Source organism: Melanaphis sacchari, unplaced genomic scaffold, assembly GCF_002803265.2.
Source record: "Melanaphis sacchari strain LSU unplaced genomic scaffold, SCAv2.0 Contig0_pilon_pilon, whole genome shotgun sequence".
Taxonomy (NCBI): Eukaryota; Metazoa; Arthropoda; class Insecta; order Hemiptera; family Aphididae; genus Melanaphis; species Melanaphis sacchari.
In genome coordinates this window covers 11011051-11031929 of record NW_020270366.1, presented here as the reverse complement: position 1 = coordinate 11031929, position 20879 = coordinate 11011051, and the positions used below count along the sequence as shown (strand labels likewise).

At 28.4% G+C, this 20879-nt stretch overlaps 2 protein-coding genes across 3 annotated transcripts; both read right to left on the bottom strand.

Moving 5' to 3' along the window:
* Positions 1-8744: 8744 nt before the first annotated feature.
* Positions 8745-12445, bottom strand: LOC112600604 (trophoblast glycoprotein). Of its 2 annotated transcripts, XM_025347885.1 has the most exons (4): positions 11901-12445; positions 11105-11840; positions 10480-10691; positions 8745-9631 (listed from the first exon to the last, which is right to left on the bottom strand). In XM_025347885.1, the coding sequence occupies exons 2-4, from the start codon at positions 11351-11353 to the stop codon at positions 8890-8892; spliced, it is 1203 nt and encodes a 400-aa protein (XP_025203670.1). In that variant the 5' UTR covers positions 11354-11840; positions 11901-12445; the 3' UTR covers positions 8745-8889. The 2 variants fall into 2 exon arrangements, with proteins under 2 accessions (XP_025203670.1, XP_025203663.1); XM_025347878.1 differs by having other exon boundaries at positions 11105-12445.
* A 4391-nt stretch (positions 12446-16836) lies between these two features.
* On the bottom strand, positions 16837-19398 carry LOC112600595 (60S ribosomal protein L5). The gene is made up of 6 exons (XM_025347868.1): positions 19284-19398; positions 18919-19104; positions 18718-18852; positions 18458-18660; positions 18213-18390; positions 16837-17089 (listed from the first exon to the last, which is right to left on the bottom strand). Exons 1-6 carry the CDS (start codon positions 19284-19286, stop codon positions 16892-16894), a joined length of 903 nt encoding a protein of 300 aa, XP_025203653.1. The 5' UTR covers positions 19287-19398; the 3' UTR covers positions 16837-16891.
* Positions 19399-20879: the final 1481 nt, after the last annotated feature.

Here is a 20879-nt window from a genome sequence, read left to right as displayed (position 1 = left end):
TTAATGTAGCTATATATATTATGTTTATACTCACTGTGTATATTATGTATAGTTTTATCTATCAAATAGGTAACCCATAAATTTATTACTAAAGCTATTCACATTTTTAAAAAAAAAACGATTTTGGTATATGTATAATAATAGAATATTTAACGAAATATAAGTGTTATTGTTTTTTTAAATGTATAATGATTGGTTTAAATTTAAATTTATTATATCATAAGTATTTTGCAAGCACAATTTAATGTGCTTCAGTGTTTATAAATTAAATAAGTAAAAACTATATAATACATATATTATCTATTTAAGAAGAGAGACTAACAAATACCTGGGATTCTATATGTTCATGAAAATATTCTAATTAATTAGCTATATGAACAGAACTAAAAATTTTAGTAATTGTATCTACAATATTTACTTTGCCGATCACAATTATTTTAACCGATTAGTTTTTGAGAGTTCGTGAGTTTTCTATTACATTAATCAATTGTTTATCCGTCTAAATTGTAGCTCAATAAAGAACTTGTAGTATTCTTTTAATGTTTTTTTTTATCTCGAAAAAAAATATTTAGTTAGTCTTATTTTGCGTATAGTTTTGAATTTCTAACATCCAGTTTTTAAAATCGACTAGAAGATTTATAAATATTATTCATATTTTTGATTAGATTAAAAAAAAAAAAGTTAGGGTTTGAACGTTTTAAATTCACAAATATTGATGATTTTGCATATTTAAACTCATGGATATCTACAACAAATCCATAATCGATTTACTTAGTTTATTTTTAATAATTATTAATTTTAGAAATTTGAAACTTGCAGAAGGCCTACAATTTTAATCAATTTTAAAAATTTTATAGGATTTTAGTTTTATATATGTTGATAAAAATATTAATATTCATACAAAAATTGAGAAAATTTAATTCAAAATTCCTTATAAATTGTACTTATCTATATATAAATTTAAAAACATCTATATACATACAGTAGTTATAGATACTATATATTAATATACAAATATACAATATAGGTGTATATTTATTATACAAATATTACAAAATGTTTATACTATAAAATATGTACATGATGTTATAATATTACGTCGAGTGATAATAATAATTTTGAAATTTATTTGCATTATTATTATTAAATATAACATAAAAGATACATGTTAAAGTTAAAAATAGGATTCAAATTTCAACTCTCGTCAATTATACCTACATTCATATTTATTGGTGAGTAGAAGATACCTTTTCATATTTCAATATTTAATCATATATATTTTATAATTTCGTGAAAGGAAGTTCTAGAAGAAATTCAACGGTGAGTTATTTGTTATTGCCACTATACAAAATTAAATTACTTCACTTATATAGTATATTATAATAATAAAAATATCTAGTGAGTATTTAAAAAGTCGCTATATTATCATTTGTTGATTTAAATTTTTTATCGATTAAATTTGAATTCAAATAATGTAAGAATATTAGTTTGTTGACACATTTAAAGAACATTTATTTTATTTGGAATCAAATAGAAGAAATAGGTTGTTTTTTTTATGGGAATGGTTAAAAATATACAAGGGTGGAAGTATGTTAAATGGCCAGGAGTATTAATGGACTTCGCTACTGCTCTGGTTAGATGGTATACCGTACACATAAATAAATGTGTTATAAATGCTCATGTTTTAAAAAATAACTAAGTTCTGAATCTTACGGCACGAGTTAATATTATATTATTATTTCTCTATACTGTGTATGGTACAGTGTTGGATTGGATATGTACTTGGGCTAAACTATATAATATTGCATGCGGGTACTTACAGTCCACGTCGACCTCGGTCGTCGTTGATACCGTGCCAAACTGTTGTTTTTTAATCGTGTGCTTCGTTGGCATTATATATTATTATGTTTTACACCCCACACGGTATTCAAGTATTTTTCTATATATTATAATACCGCTAGTGGCGCACCTATTATCTACAGCAACCGTTGAAGACATGATTTATAATATTACCTTTCTATTTTTCTACCTGATCAGTAAAAATACAATTTCAGCCAACGCCAGCAGCAAACCATACGATTTATACACGTCATGATGTATGCATAGTTATAATTGTATAGGTATACGTATTATATTCCATTGCCGCGCGTAGATACTTTTCGTAGGAAATGCCAATATTTTTTGTAAAGGAATTTTTAGATATTAAAAATGTTCATTTTTAGAAGTATCCCCTCTCCCATTACAGGTACACACTAGAGCAAATCGATAATATCCTATTTTTAAATAAATATCATCGCAATATGAACCCTGCCCACTTTGCACGTAAGCAAGTATAATTTTAATTTGATAAGGAGTAATTATTTATTTATTATTTATATTTTATACACATTATTTTATGACAGTATCTCGGCGTACAGAGTCATTTTCGAATTTTACCGTCACACAAATATATTGATATAAAAATAATATTGAATGGGATGCGTGTGCTGATTGGTTTCCGGTGATTTCTGATATGACTAAATTATTAAAATTTTTAACACTTCAGCTAAGCCAATCCTTTTTTTAGGGTCGGTGATTTTAAATAGACATTGGTAATTGCATTTCATTACTGCAATAACCTATTCAAAATTGAATTTTTTATTTTTTTATTTTTTTATAAAATGTAAATCCTTTTCATCAACTACAGCTATACATGTATTTTATATAATAATCACTTTATACGAACAAAATAAATAAGCACAAGTTCGTTGAACATACATAGGGATTTCATTAGAAGATAGAAATTTGTATGTTTGTTACAGTAAAATATCAACTAAACCTGAAAGAGCCAGACGCCATATACTTACTACCAAGCTTAATGATTATTATTTTCGCTGTTTTTAGCATATTATGCAGCGCAACAACAAAAAGCTCTAATCCTAGAAACGGTTAGGTAGGTAATCTTATATTTTATTGTGTTATAAATTAAATACAATCGTGCGTTATATATACGTTTATGACGATAATACAATATACATAAATATTGTTGTTGCATAAACAACGACCGAACCTTAATATTATTAAGGCATTGTATATATATTACCATACAATAGTATACCGAAGATGAATACCGCAACCATAAATATATTATATATAATCGTCAAATTTACTAAGAAAAAATAAACATTTATTCATTTAGGTATTTACTTTCAAAAAATATAAATAATTCGATATTGTTTACAAAATTAAAACTATAGTATACACTGCACAAGCACCTAATTGAACAACTATAAATATCATAATAGTATATTATGTATGTGTACCTATACGACATACGTATACCCATACGAGCTATATTATTTAAAAATCATGATTTTTTAGTATAAAATGAATGTACCTATCTAATAAGTAAATATTGCAAACCAATTACACGTAGACAGGTACGTATATTGAATTAGGGAAGTAGGGAAATATATATGTTTTTGGTTAAGGAAGATAAAACTTGAGTAAATAATTTATTTTTGTAAAGGAATTTCGAAGGATAACTTCTTAAACCTTTTCCCGGTCTGTGCACTGATCAGTGATCATAATTCATAACTGAATAAATGAATACAAGATATATTATAATATGTGATATAACTGTATTGTGTACTTGTTTTAAATTAAATTGTAATTTATTAGTTATATGCATACTAAGAATGGTTTATTATGTTCACAATAAAATAGAAAATCAAAAAAAAACAGCTTGACTGGATCCCTCCTACCAAAACGAAAAAAAATGCATATCTTCATTTACCTACCTATATAAACTTAGAAATCATTGTTTGATTGGGAATGGGTGGCTTCTTGGACACTATTCTTACACACTGAGAATAAAATAAAGAAATGAGGTGAAGTATCGAGGTATATTCTCATTAAATTTTTATATATTGACTAAATAACAATAATAATTTGCATACTTATTGACGTGTATCTATAGTAATTTATGATTTTCCAAAACATCGTATTTTCTTACGGTTAGTCATAGCTTTAGTTTAGGTGTAGGAAAAACACATAAGAGCTAGGTAAAAGTGTCGTACTTAAAATCGATGCGTGACACACTGCAGCAAAACGACGAGACTCATATGAAACCAATCAATGGCGACTACAATTTTGATTCACTCGGTCTCGTCAAATATAATATATTGTGTATAATATGTGTATAGGTACTCATGTAGATATTATGCAGAATAGGTAGTCTAAAAAATGAATACGCGTACTAAAATGACACAATTTAAAATGTAGGTTAGATATTGACATTTTACACGTATAAAGAGGTTTAAAATATTTTATGCCATCGACACATATTGTTGTTTATAGAATTTTTATAGTAGGTACATCTATAGAGTGAAATGTATAGTTCCACGTTGTATAGAATTTTTTTTTCAATATTAATAAACAAAGAAAAATTTTAAACATTGTAAAATATAATGATCAATTTTTTTAAACACCTTTGAAATTCTAACTTATCGATATTTTATTTTTCTCTCTATACATATACACATATACACACGTTGAAACGTGTGACCTTATTATACTCTACCTACCTATTTTATCCCTAATACAAGGCGTTTTATTGTTTGATTTTTTTATAACATTTGTTGTCCGTAAAACCAAAAACAGATGGAAGGTAAATAGGAACATATTATTATCTATTTAGTAATCGAGTGGCTAACGAACATCACGTGGTTATAATGCATTACTTGGCTTGCGATTTTACGAGTAGATACATCCAATATCGGATGACTGTCGGCGATACGAAATGAAAAATAGCTTTGTCGGCGCCGTGGGTAACTCTTAGCCTTTAGGCATACAAATAAAACGGGCGATCATTCTCTATTCGTTTCAATTAATAACAACGTACGAATAGAGGAGGTTAGTGTACCGTACCTATACGTATAGTACCGACAGCATATTATAATGTTATTCGATTGCATTCGAAATAACTCCACGCACTTCCGTTTACTTGGAGTTTTAAATTGCACAGGCACGTGGTCGTGTCAAGTGGGTACTACACAATTTTACTGTATCGATAATTCAATTACGCATTACAAGTATATATATATATATATATTGGACACATAGGTACATCGCACACACGTTGGGCGCTTCGCCGAGCTGATGAAATAAATTGGCTCGCCGAACACTCATATCTAAAGACCGGATTTTGCATAAAATGCATGTTGTTATTTTCAACATCATATACATGCAGTCAATGAGTGTCCACAAATCATTACTTGATTGATTAAATATCAAAATTTTATACTGCATATTTTTGCATATTCTGACGTTAATGCATGATCTGCATATTTTTGCATATTTTAACAAAAACCGTACAAATATACAAATAAAAACATAGATCATAGGTACGTTTATATAATATTATAATATCAAATATTTTACGTCTCAAAGAATATCTCAAAGGCTCCGTATAGAATTCAATTATATAAAGAAATGTTGCCAATTACACATTTACCACCGCAGCCAATAATTACCCGTTGGGGTACTTGGCTAGAGTCAGCCTTTTTTTACGCAGATCATTTTGAAGAGTTCAAAAATGTGATTGAAAACTTAGAAGATAATACAAAATGCATTCAAAATTGTAAATCAATTTTTAATAAATTTAATGTAAAATATGATCTTGCTTACATTAAAGCAAATTTTTTATGTATCGTTGAAAGTATCAAAAAGCTTGAAACCTCTAATTTGTCCCTTGTAGACTCGTTAAAAATTTTAGAACAAGTGGAAAACTCTGTTAATGAACTTCCTACTAGTGCAAATAGTACAATAATTAAAACAAAATGTAAAAACGTTTTGAATAAAAATAAAGGATTAATGGTTTTAAAAGAAATTTCAAAAATACTTCAAGGTGACAGTGCTAATTTCGACGATTTATCTGTTCCAAATTATTCGCTGGATATAATAGCAAATTTTAAATATGCTCCAATCACCAGTGTTGATGTCGAACGTAGTTTTTCATCATACAAGTACATTCTTACAGATCGCCGTCATAATTTCACGGAAATAAACATGGAACATACTTTGATAACTTATTGTTTTTCAAATTAATAATTTACTACCTTCAATAAAATTGTTCGTACTTTTTTCCTATTTATATCAGTATATCACCAATGTATCTACTATTTAATTTTAATAAAATATTTTTTACAATATATCAATGTTTAAAAATTAAATTACAATTTAACAAAAAATTAAATTTTTGTACTATATTATACATGTAACTTTTTGTTTATGAAAAATGTAATAAAATTAATAAATAATTATCACTGCAAAATTAAAATCAAATATAAAATTGAAATTTTATTTTGCATGTTTTGCATTTTTTCCTTGCATATTTTGACTTTTTTTAGTGCATGTTTGCATGCATATTTTACAATTTAAAATGCATATAAATCCGGTCTTTACTCATATCACTCTGCAGGGGCGAGTATCCATTAATTCGATAATATTACAGACGACGATGATAAAATGTTTAACACTCACCATGACACAACAAGGATATTATAGGTTTACGAAATAGAATATTATGAAGCGTCCCTCGATGTACAGATTACCAAGTTATCAATTATTGTAACGATTAGTTATTATGTACGTCATGCTAATTAACACAGCTGAAGCTTTTTTAAATTTAAAAACTAAAAAGGTTTTAAATATATTATACATTTATACGATATACTTATATGTATATATTTTTTTTATTATTTGTTTTTTCCTTTTATATAATATTTTATAATAATAGTAATAATAATAATAATAATAATAATAAACGTTTCAACTCTTTGCGCTCCAATACAGTAATAATAGTAACAATCAACGCGTATTTGGATTTGCATTGTAAAATGAAAATATGCCAACTGCACATGAGATAAATTGTCATCAAAATCAAACAATATGACATATTTTGGAATTTTTATTGACTCAGCTAAAACGGTGTTATCAGAAAACATTTAACTGACAACAGAGCGCAAAGTGTTAAGTGCGTCTTCACAACTCATCATAATATATACACATTATAAACAACGTTATAAAATCCGAGATTCAAAACAAAACATCAACAAATTTGTTAAGTACATTTAACATTTTTTTTTCTTTTTTTCATTTTATATGAAACATTTTTAATATTCCGACGACGTTACCTTTAAAACAATCATATAATACGAGACAAGTAAAAGCTGTCTAAATATTATTTTGTTATCCTTTTTAAGTTTTTAATGAAGGTTTGTTTACAGTGTGGTGTTAATTTTTATTATTACAATAACATTAGAATCCAAGATATGCAACTTCGGATTGTCAACAATTGCCTAAGTATTTAATAAGCAGTTAAGTATAAGTTATGATTACAAGTGAAGAATAATGAGAAACGTGAAGTATTTACGTTGCTAAACTTAAATCTATAAGAAACAAATTTTAACAATGGTATAAAAACGTACACTGTAAATTGCATATAATTAAGAATTAAATTTTAGCCAAGTATAGATAAATAAATTAATGTGTAATTATACTTCTAAATATAAGTTAAATATCCTAAGCATTTATATTTACATTTAACATAAATCACAATAAATATTGTAATTCAAGAAACTTGAGAATGTTTATAAATGTAACATGAGATGAAATTTGAGTACATCATATATACGTATATAATATATTAAAATTATGGTTTACCACAAATGTAAAATTAATCATTATTATAGCAAATATATTGTGAAAAAGCCATTGGTGTTCTTCTCGAGTTTCTTGATTGTCTAACAAGAATACAATATCCATAAGGCATAAGTTAGTACAGATAATCAAATAACAAAGGTATAACTACATAAATGTTACATAATAATATTGGTGACAAGAAACATGAATATAGGCGCAACTAGGGAATGCTAAAAGAATTTCAGCACCACCAAATGTTTATACCCTATTCTTTGTTTTTATCTTATAATTTTAATAGAAGTATATTTAATGGCTTTCAATAATGTTTAATTTAACACTAATCCAATATCTAAAATATTAGCACCCCAAAAAATGTAGGTCTAGTTGCGCCTATGATTACTATAAATTATTAGATAATAAGTCTAATGTCATTAACTTTAGTGTTTTCTAAATTTTAATATAGAAAGTAATAAATTATTAAAAATTAGGAAAAGTGGACTAAAATAGTGTGTTGAAAACATGTGCTAGTCAAAAATAACCAGCGTAATCTTGTAAGTACATAAATACATATGTAAAAGCTCATTCATTTAAAAATTATATAATGTTAACACTTAGCAACAAAAAATAAAAATAAATGGGACGGTGTATTTTTATAACATCTCACTAGGATTTTAAAAAATTCATAATACTTAATCAAATACTAGGTAGTCAACTTTAAGTTTCCTTTATAACAGATACATGACGTGAATGAACACAAAGCGACATGTTTTTTATAGCTACTAAGGGGAATAGGTATTAACAGATGTGGAAAGTCCGACTGGCCATACTTTCACCCTACAAATAGATAGAGATACTTTTAAGGAACAAGAGATATAAGAGATCAACAATATATGACAAATCGACAATAAAAATCATTTAAAAAAATAATAAATATGTTATATAACAGTAATTTTCTTAATGTCATTAATAAAATAATAAAAAACTTGCATCAATCAAAAATGAAAATGTTTTCTTTTAAAATTGTCCATTCAAAATTTCCACAACATAAATATACAAAAGAGTAACAATTCATAAATATACTCTTTAATTATTTAATTAAATTGAATAATAATAAAAAAAAAAAAACAGTTATCAGTCTTTCCCTAAAGCATGAGTCGGAATTTCCACATGCCATACTGTTAATACCACTAATCATTTATCATACTATCATACATGTATTTCTTGTTCTTCACATTTTCCAATAGTTGTGTAGTGTATTTTTCTTGAAGTATTAAATTCAGGTCTCAATCGTTTCAATCCAAATCTAGATACATATACTACAACACCCAAAAATGCTATCACAGCACAAAACACAAAAAGCATTACCAATTTGTGTCCGCCATGATTACCATCAACTAATGTGGTGCGTATTGGAGTTGGACAATCATTGCGATAAGCAGCATATGGGTCAAGAGGGTTTTTTGGCAAATCTTGGATACATCTTATTGAATCACTATTGCGAACATAAACCTTAGTGGTACGCAACCAACTATAAAGGTTTTCAATATTACAACCACAAGAAAATGGATTATTGGACAAATCGATGGCTAAAGATTTATTGTTAGATTGTACACTATCTAAGATGGAGAATTGTTCTTCAGAGAGTCCACGTATAAGATTACCTTCTAAGTCAATAAAACGTAAATGTGGCAAACACTTAATGTCAAAATTAATGCCTGTAAGTTGATTGTTGCTGAGATGTAAGTCAAGTAGACGAGGCAATTGGCAGAAAACAAGAGGTTCTGTTATGACACTTATCTTGTTTTGTTCAAGATGAAGTTTGGCCAAGCGACTTAAATTACTGTAGAGGAATACTTCATGCAAGTCAGTAGTAATGTTCATAACACCCTCATCAGCAAATGCATTAGTGAGATGTAGTTCTACCAAACTTTCAAAGTTTGAAAATACTCTATAAAATAAAATTTTGATGGTGTTAATTCTTAAAATTTGTTTGAATCATAAAAGAAAATAAAAAAAATATAGAAAACATTTTACCTTTTAATACTTAGAGGTATTTTATTATTATTAGGATAGGATTATGTTATTAAATTATTATGATAAATGTTGGGAGGAACACTTTTAAATAAAATTTCAACAAGAAATTTTAGACCAAGTATTAGTTTTGTTTATTATTTATTCTATGAAAAAATAATAATTTGATAGATTTTTAATTGCATAAATGATTGTATTAATTAAGTTAAATTTGAGTTTATGTAAATCATAGAAGATGGTATACCAATGTTTACTTAATACTTAAATTACTGGAATAATATTTAAAATAAATGCATAAATCAATCCTTATATAGACATTCTGGTACTGAATAATTCAATCAGTAGGTGGTCCTACTAGGTGTGGCAAACAAACAACATGATGAGATCACACACTAGTGAGTAATTATTACTTTTAATGAATATCAAGATAGTGACCTCACAAATTTATATAATAGCTTACTTAATATTCATTAGAGATGAATAATACAAGTCACCTTTTTTAATACTTGTATTGTTAAATAAAAATATGAATAATAGATTTTAAATTCAAAAATATAATTAAAAATAAAAATGGTAACAATTTTTTAACATATCCTAAAGTTTAAATAAACAGATTTATGTTAATATATTTATTTTAACAAGAGATATTGATCAAATTAAAAACAAGAGGTCACTATCACTATGTTATAACTATGATTATGAAATTTACATTACTTAGTTAGATATTAAGATTTTAAAAAAAAAGAAGAATTATTTGAAACTCACCTGGGATGATGAAACCCAATGCCATTTAATCCTATCTTGTTGTTGTTGAGTATCAGTCGTTCAACATTCGAAACATGATGATAACTCTTTCCTTTTATCTCCTGTATACTATTATTAGACATGTCTAGGAATCGTAGTTTGTCCATAGTACTGTTGGGACCAAATATGTTTGTCGGCAGCTCAGACATAAAATTACCTGTGAATATCAGCACCTGCAACCAAAGATAAGATTTAGTACGGATACGGCAACAAGGCACAAGATTGACAAGTCCTCATCTACTATGTACTAATCACATTAATACAAATTATAGTACGGATATGTAAACTAGTTATAATCATTAATCATCTATCAACAGGCCAGGCATTTAAAGGGAGAAAATGATATTTCCGCCACTTTCTATACTAGAAAACGGGGCCAAAGCAAGGTGACAAAAGAAAAATTAATGATTACTGAATGTGAGTAACTACGTTTCAAAGAATTTTCATTTTATTGATGCAAGTTTTTTCAATTTGCAAAACTATTTTCACGGCTATAACCGCAAATGACCGTGTTATTTTAAAAATATCGGATTTCTGGACCCAATAAGTGCCACCTACGGACTGCAAAAGATAGTTGATCACTCACCTCGGTTTCACTGGGCAAGTTCAGCAACACGTCTAGGCTCTTTTGCGTGGACAGCCCTGTTCCCGTACAGTTGACGGCGTACAATTCCTGTCGGTCGTACATCGTCCGGCCGCAGTAACACGCGCTCAGCTCCGTCTTGGCGCACCGGACCAATAGTGGCCCAGACGTAGCGGCCACCGGTGACGCGGACAGCAGCATCACTATCAGCAGCGCGGCCACGGAAGCCGCCGGTACGATGGACGCGTCCATAGGATCGTCCACGCCGAAAAGCGAAAGGACGGAGTTTCACGCGGGTCGGGAGAGCTGCACCGACACCGACGAACAGGAATCAGGGACGAAGCAGTGGCACCACCGGACGGACAGGCGACAACTCGTCGTCACCACCACCACTGCAGGCGGCTGCGGGGGACGGCGGAACGCATGCGAGACGACGATGACCGCTTAACGCGAACGGTGTTGAGTGATGAAATCGTTTTTATCGAACAAACAACCGCGCGCGCGGTCGACCTAAATAGTATCGTACGTGAGTCGGGCAAAATCGGTTTTTTCTCCTATATTGTTATCCCTTTTTCTTTTTCTTTTTCGCGCACTGCCTTTTTATTGTTATTATTTTTTTTTTTTGAGGTTATTGACACGGGGGTGCTATGGAGGTACGACGTTACCCGGCTATTTCGTTCGACGGTGCGCGCAACCCCAGTACAAAAATTTACTGTCACTGTATTCGGAGACGTGATACCTACACACAGTATAAATATTATTTATAATATATTAATAGCTATAACGACGTGGTACATACCTGCGACTATAAAATATTAAAGATCGAATGCGCTGCAGTTGGCTTCGGTTTCTTTTTTTTAAATATAAGATATATTATTACCTAAGTTACCCTTATATGGCCTTATTGTAATGTTATTTATCACATGTACCCAATAACGTTGCGAATAATGTAAAATTTTTCCTGTCTCAGATCGTAATAGTATGATTTACAACAAAAATATCTGAACAGTGAACGTCGGGACGTGTAGTAATGCGAGCGACGACCGATCGTCGTGCTGTGATATTATACTACTGAAACTGAATACTGATGTGGCGATAAAATGTAAAACTACAACGGCGACGATTACGATGCGCGTGATGCACTATTGTAGATTAACACGGAGTGGGGGGCTTGCGAACGATGATGCGATTTATTGGATTATCAATTACTATCGGAGCGACGAGAACGAGGCACGTCTACCCGGCCGGCCGACCTCGTTTCGAATATTTTGCGCACGCGGACGTAAAATAATATTATTTATATATTTTATCCGCGATGCGACGATCGGTCGCGGTCCTCCTCGGATTGCCGCAGTGGAAAAAATATATATTATTTTATGATATAGTACCTACATGCACACGCGTATACAAGGTGATTGGTTAGACCGATATTTTGCGTTTTTTATTGAAAAAAAAAAAAATGAAAAAAAACTTTTTATCCAGTAGCTTGAAAAATGTTGTATACAAGTATTATTTTTTTTTTTTTTTATAAACATGCATTCTAGTAAACCTTATTATAGATACATAATTTATCATATTAAATAATATCGAAAAAAAATGTTATTTTATTACATTATATTGTTATGTTATTTATTATAATTTATTTTTAATGATGCGTTACGAACCTTGGAGATTATTACGAGGCTAAATCGAACTGAAAAAATAAATAAATATGTTACGATAATAATATGGTGTCGAAAAATATGAAAAAAAATATTAACCATGACAATTGTAGTTTATTTTTCTATGGTTTTCATTGTTTCGATTTTTAAATCGAACTATGTTTATTAAATGTTTGTTCCTGGTTGAATTTTTGTAGATTTCACTTCGGTTTTTGGATAAAATAACATTACTATCTATATTTTTCACAAACTAGTGGAAAAAATTTAAGTTGTGATCCAGGTAAAATAAAAACAGAAAATCACTAGAATAAAATATGTATAAGATTTTCTTTTTGTAAAATTTTATTGAAACTATAAAAAAAAAAAAAAATACATAGATACTAATATTGACTAAGAAAATTCTACATGACGTAAACTGATCATTGATCATCCATCACCCTATAGGTACATCAGAACAACTATATCTCTTATTCTTATGTATTTATATTTTATAATAATATATATATATATATATATATATATATATATTACAGAAATAGCCATTATAGATACATTGTACATACCTTCCCAAACGTAAAATAATTTATACAATATACATACCTAGGTACTAAACTACTAATGTACCTATTACCACTTACCTTGCATAGTTGCATGTCTCATGGCTTATACGATAGTAATATATTTTATGTTTTATTTTATACACGACACATGTTTCATAATTATACAACGTTTTATATTATATACTATCGACTAAAACGTGCGTATTTGTCGCCAACCCTGTGATTTATGTGGACAAATAAATTGTGTTGCACGATCATTGCTGTTGATCGCGACGCACGTTGCACGTAAAATAATGCCAATTGACATGTATGCCAGAACGCTTTGTTAACACGAAACCAATATAAATTATTATAAGAATTGAGTGATAACCGAATGGTTATGACTTAATGAGTGCTATGATTGGTATTTTAATATGGTTACCAGACCTTGATCAAGTTGATTACCTATATGAAAAGATAATTTTTTTTAGTTTTTTAGGAACTACTAAACTAGACACACGTATGACATATTATAGTCTCTGAGATAAACAGAACATAATATACCAATTACCAGCTATTATAACAAAATACAATATAATATAAACCATATATAATAATCTGTTCTAATAGACACGAGACACCTATAACTTATTTATGTGTAGGTGTATAAGTATATAGCTATGTACGTTTCAGATGTTCATTTTTTTTAGCCGACACAAAGCTCTTCAATAGTAATTGGTAAATAAACCAAAAACTAAAATCGCACTAATTAGTCCTTACTATTTATCTTTTTTTTTTTTTAAATGATGTTTGTAGTATCGATTAAAATAATTAAAAATGGTAGTCGAGTGAGTATCACTATTCTATACACTGGATGTCAAGTTTCAAGTTAGTTACTAACTAACTATTTTAGGTGTGTTAAATTTGAATTCAACGATATAATATTTTTATGTACGAAAAATGATTCTGAGCGGAAACGGCCCGTCAGTCTATATCAGTTATAGGTAACACTAAATATGTTAATTATTTTACTGTCATTTAATTACTCTAAGTACATATTACAATAGGCTGGCATATTTTTGTCCAAAAATATTGCAATTAATAATTATCACGATATTTGTATTTAATTATTAGAATAAATAATAATATATACTTGTATCACATTATATAAATTTATATAACTCAAAGTTTAATAATATCTTTCTATAAATATGGTAAAACAGAAGAAATAGGATCGAATTTTAAATAGATAATAACTACACTTATACATGTAGGAGACCCCCCTATTCGCTCATCAACGCCCAGACCAAACTGCTGGATCTAGAGACTTGAAATGTTGTACAGGGATTCCTTAAGCAAGGAACAAAGTACTAGGGTAAGAGGTACTAAAGTACGAAACGAAGTAGGGGAATACTAAGAAAGGATTTTTCAAAATTCGACCTCTTAGGGGGCAAAAGGGGTTTTTTAGTTTGTATAGACTTTTATATACCTAGGTATATATGTATTTTTTTCCGACTGTTAATTGCTGTTTATAACTGGTATTAATAAAACTAGTCGTAGGTAATCGACGACCCGCGATTGCAATACACAATAAGTACCGGTAGTGGACGATCAAAGTCCAAAGAAAATGGGAAATGGTAAAACGGTGCTGCGTTTATTTATTGTCAATCGTCGGTCTTAATCTAATAGTGTTTTTTTGACCGAGTAAATAATGTTTTATTAACAACTAGTAAAAAACAAAAAATTAAAATTTTATCATGCTTATAAATAGCTCAAAAAGAGTCGAAATATTTTGAAAAAGGTAATCATAAATAGAAAATGATTAATGACAATATAAACACATTTTATGAAATTCATACATATTTTAAACGAGTTATATCAAAAAAATAAAATCGATTTTATCAAAAATGTAAGTAAGTTTCTAAGCGATAAAAAATGAATATAATATATTCTTTTAATTCTTTGTAAAACATTTGTATCACTTTGGCAATATTTTATTTTTATAATTATGTAATAATTGAACATTTATAAGTATAAAATAACTATATTATTAAAAATAAATTAGAATTTTTAATATTTTAAGACAATTATAAGAGTTTATACCTATGTTACTTTTTATCTGCTAAGTAGGTATAGAATATTAGTAGTATGGACAAAGGCAAAATGTGTAGGAACTTATATTGTCCGGCTTTGGTTAATGTAGTTGAAAATAAATTAAAAATAGTTTAAAACTAACTCGTATAATTTTGTTTGGAAGTAACAGGTTTTTGTATCGATGTTTAAGGTTAGGTTATATTTTATCATTTTACAATTAATTAAAGCTAAACCTGTATAAAAAGTATAATGGACCTTAGTTTTAAATTTAATATCACATACAATTCCATTGATACATCATACATCATTCATGGCAAATGACAACCTACTATTTGAAATTGATGTAGTCAGTCGTTAGGTATTATTTGAATTCTTTACTTTATCCAGCCATTGCAAATATAATATTGTGTACTGTTAATCATATCTGATTAACTTCATCAAAAAAACATGTACCTATTTAAATGGCTAAATGAGATGTCTTCACATTAATTAACAAAAATAATACAATTAAAGTTGCATTTAAAAAAGTACATGAACGTCCCCAGACATTTTTATTGAGGGGGAATTAATTTGAAAAATAAATGAAGATTTTTTATACATTTTATTTATAATTTATGATCATGTTTTGTCATTACAATTAGTGAAAAAATTTGAAATCCTAGGAGGAGGGGACAAGCACCTCGTCTTGCCCCTCGGTATTATATGGACAAGGATGACTATAAAATGTAACAAGTATTATTTGATTTAGAAGTCCTAATAAACCATCCTACCAATAGGTATTTATTAAAAACTCATGTCATTTCTATTAAAGTGAATTAATTTTAGTTACACAACTTTATGGATTAAGGTAAAATTAATGAACAGGTATTTTTAATTTATAGTACACATTATATTTCAATAATAGTATTATTTTACCAAAGCCAAAGTATACCTTGTAAAAAATAATTGAATGCATTATACTGTTAATGTTTAAATTTATGATATTGTTATTTTAAAAAGGGCGAAAGAGAATAATGACATTTAATAGACATAGAAGTGATGTTTAAAAAGAGGCAATCATAAAATAGTTTTTTATTACATAATAATAATAAATATGTGAACTGCCCATTTAGTTAGTCGTAGCTATTTCCAGGCTACTATGATAATTAAATATTATATGGTTTTATGCAGGACTCTTTTTTTACTCAATTCAAAATAAGAATATATTTGTACAGAGACTAATTTTTCAAGTGGTATTCAGATAATGTTTATCTGTCACTTTCCTTTTGGACAAGTTGGTAGTTGTAGTATGATCTCATTATGAATAGTGTAAATGTATTTATTAGATACTTTTAGCAATACCATAACTTTGTTTGATTTACAACATAAGACTAAATAGAGTTAACAAAACTATAAATACCTAAAAAAAATTGAGGGAAATTTGGAATACTAGATAAAAAACTTTTAGTGAGTTTTATATGTTTTATTGAAATAATACACTCAGCACATAAAACGGTTTAGGATTCCATCTCTTCGCCTTGTAACTCTTTAAGATACGCAGCTTTGGCGTCCACAACACGTTGTTTGCGTTCAGCATTAGTTAATTTCTTAGCGTTCCAGCGTTTAGGTTCCTTTGAAACATCCTTCTTCGGTTTCCTATCTCGTTTCGGGTCACTTCTGATATTTTCATGAGCTTTCTTGTACATATTTTCCAACTAAAAAATAATGAAATGTGTTAATTAGTAGAACTTTGTAGTTAAATATATTTTCATGCACAGAAAATTCTTTATAAAAATCTAAGATGTACTTCTTATATTATTTAAAGGATATTGATATGTCCTCCTAAGTTGTAAATAAGTATGGTCAATATATTATGTTTATCCCGTAATGAGCAGTATATTTTATATATCAACTTGGTTTATACCAAAATTTAATTTAATATTGTTGTAAGTTTTATCATAATATATATAAAAAAAAAAATGTTGTAATTTTTATGTTATAATTGATAAAAGTATTTCATGTCATACATAAACACAATAATAATTTAATATGAAGCTTATTTATGTTACTGCAAAGATCAAAAAACAACTAAAATGGAATTTTAACTATTATATACATCACACAGAAAGTTAAGACTATGGGAATAACTGAAAAAAATTATGAATCGAAATAGAATCAGATAAATGGTAAATCTTGCATACATCAACACGTTTAGTCGAGAGTTAAAAATCTACTTGAGGGAAAAATTTATATTATTCCTTTACACTATTCCTAAAAATATTCTATGATTTCTTAATTTTCTTTGAAGAAAAAAATATTTTTTTATTCTCTAAGATATAATATACATTTAGGAATTGTTAGATTCTTTATCGTGCCAGTGGTTTTCTCGAAAAATTATTAGGGTTTTATGAATTTTTTTAAAAGTTAATTATAATAGTACATACGAAAGAATAAAACTGGTTACATTTACATTTCAATACTTTGATTCCATTTTTTGTTGTAGCTATCTTTTCTCATTTATAAAAGGTATATATAAATATTGGTATCAAATAAAAAAATTAATAAAATTCAGCAATCCAAGGGTTAAAAAAAAAGGTGAATAGTCTGAGTCAAAGATCACAATATTTTCTAAATACTGTTAATTGCATCTGAAGCTTAGCAAATGTAGGTTATCAAAAATTAAAGTTTTTAACATTAAAGATTTATTTTAAAAGAACAATATCAAATATAATTATCATCTTCTATTTTATAACCACCAATGCAACAAGAAGTATTATTTATTATATTTTTAATTAATATATCATTTTATGCACCTATCTTTAATAATAAAAAACTTACATCATCGGCAACAATTCCTAATTTGATGTACTGAGAGAACTGACGATTGTAAGCATCTTCATCTTCTTCTTCTAATTTTCGCATGTATTCAGCAACGTGCAAGCCCAAAATGTGCTTACGATGAGTTTCAGCACTGTATTCTTTGGCTTCAGCATCGTAGCCAGGGAATCGCTTTACACTATAAATATATAAAAAGAATAATACCAGTTTTATAAATTATTAAAACTTAGCTAATTTATCTTTACCTGTGAGGAATGTTGAAACCTCCATCAACGGCTCCTTTCATTGCTCCAAAAACTCTAGCACCAGTGCTGGTTTTCATCAAACCAACATCTAGATTGCAACGGAAAGCATTTGGACCTTCATCTGCAGGTTCAACGTAGTATTCTTCACCATTAGCCTCTTTTAATCCTTCATACAAACGGTCCAAACCAAGTTTTTTCAATAACTAAAGGACACATGGAATTAAAACATGACATCACAATCTAAAAATAAAATAACTTACCCTGCGGGCAACCAAAAGTCCAGTGCAGTAAGCAGCAGCATAATTGGTTAAACCTACTTTAACACCATATTTAGGTAGTTCATGGCTGTATGCAGCACATACAATTTTGTCTCCTTCAATGCGAGAGTGTGCAACCTAAACATTCATAAAAAATTTACTGAAAAAATCTGTTAAACCATTGAATTACAAATTTAAACGAACCTGGCATGTGATGTCTCGGTTGGAGAAACGAACGATTAAACGGTATTTGGGAGTGTCATATTTATTCTTGTCTTGGACGATCAAACGTTTGCGAGCATAGTAGTCAGTTTTACCTTCACGACGCCTCTTGAATTTGACTTGATAACGCTTAAAGTACTGTTTGTTCTTAACAACTTTAACGAAACCCTGAAAGTTAGAATGTCAAAATGAACATACGTAATAGCTCGCCGATTACAAAAATATAGCTTTTAGGCGAACTAAGAGGTTAGCAATTTTATCCGTTTGAATCCGCGAAAGTATAAAACGGAAAACTTATAAAGGATTGAAATAAGTCTATTTATTTATAATTAATCTCGATTACTTACCATTATTAATACGAATAACCAAAAACGAACGACGTAAACCTAAAGAATACGCCGTGCAAAAGTAATGATTTTTACAGAGGAGCAATAAAACCCAAGAAGAGACAACAATCCAAAAAGAGATAACGTAACCTAAAAATGACGGAACACCATCATGGAAGAAAATACTGTAAACATTTCACGTGTTGTGAACATGGTTTCTACTCCATGATTAACTTTAGTTTCATTTTTTTAAGTTTGAAAAAAATGATTTTATCATTAGAAGAATCCTTATCATTATCACGCTATCATGGAAGTTACTTTATTACTAAATTGATTATATTCTGTGTCATCAGTTTTATGTTAATCAGCAATCAAAGAATCATCAGAATCATCGACTGATCGAACTATGACATTGTATAATGTATTTTTTTATATTTATTATAACATGAAATATAAAGATTTAATGATTTATTTTATAGTGCTTTGATAAATATTAAAACAATTTGAGTATAAAAATTAATAATACATAATTAAATACACATTACACAAACACAATAGACAATAATAGTATAGTACAATACACATGTTTTAATAAAAATGTTTTGGATTCTTAATGCATATTTCAATAAAATGAACTGTAGAATTTAATAATTGGAAAGACGATGAGGAGTTAGCTAGTTTAAAACGTTATGACTCACATCGGAGGTTGGTATTTATAACTAAAATTAAAGGGGAAATGTGAGTTTAAGATAACTAGATTTTGTGATGTAAGTAAAAAGTAATTAGGGATACATTATTTTATATATTTTATTGATTTTTATATCATTACTGCTCTTCTTTTATAAGAACTGTTGTTGGGTTCTACAATTTAGAATTGGTTTATTGTAAAACTTACTTTTGATATCAAAATGAAAAGAGATTTTTTCCTATTAATACTTCAGTTCAAGAAAAGATTGCTGGTATGATTTAATATTTAATTTTGGCTCTTTTTAAAATTGGTATATTTTTAGTTGGAGTTGAATATTGCTTAATATATATATATATTAATACTATTAATATTAGTAATGATATTCGAGCATCTTCATATTTTTTTGTATTTGAGATAATTGTTCTTTTGGTTTTAGTATATATGTACATAATATATTTTGATATGTCCTTGTAATTGTTACTAACACATATAACCAATAATAGTGATAGCATGGTTATATAAATACTAATATTTCTTTTCTTATTTTTGGGTTTATTGGGCCTTTAAGACCATCCCATCTCATGAGCAAGCTTCCATTCTTCTCTATCTAGCATTAGATTTTTCCAACTGAAATCATTTCCTATCTCTTTCACATCCTTTTTTATTTCATCTTCCTACCGCTTTTTAACAGTTTTTTGCCCATGGAATTCTGTTCTACTACTGAATATAGCAGTGGATTTTGGTTCCTCCATATATGGTCTGTTCATCATAGTCTTCTTCTTCGAATAACCTTCAGTAATCTGATTTCCAAGTTCAAATCTGTTTTTCGTTTAATTTATCCTGAGACTTATTGATTGATTTCTGAACAAATGTTTTTACTAAGTAGGGTTGTTAGTCCTGCGTTTAATCCTCAATCTGGAGGACCATTC

What these genes read in the sequence shown, in the direction of transcription:
- LOC112600595 (XM_025347868.1), bottom strand. An exon ending in GACTTTTGGTTGCCCGCAGG is followed by an intron (nt 18,661 to 18,717) that starts GTAAGTTATTTT and finishes TGTGTCCTTTAG; the next exon opens with TTATTGAAAAAACTTGGTTT. An exon ending in TAGGAATTGTTGCCGATGAT is followed by an intron (nt 17,090 to 18,212) that starts GTAAGTTTTTTA and finishes ATTATTTTTTAG; the next exon opens with TTGGAAAATATGTACAAGAA.
- LOC112600604 (XM_025347878.1), bottom strand. Translation starts at nt 11,353, where the DNA reads ATGGACGCGTCCATCGTACCGGCGGCTTCCGTGGCCGCGCTGCTGATA. An exon ending in ACTTGCCCAGTGAAACCGAG is followed by an intron (nt 10,692 to 11,104) that starts GTGAGTGATCAA and finishes CTTTGGTTGCAG; the next exon opens with GTGCTGATATTCACAGGTAA. An exon ending in ATTGGGTTTCATCATCCCAG is followed by an intron (nt 9,632 to 10,479) that starts GTGAGTTTCAAA and finishes TTTATTTTATAG; the next exon opens with AGTATTTTCAAACTTTGAAA.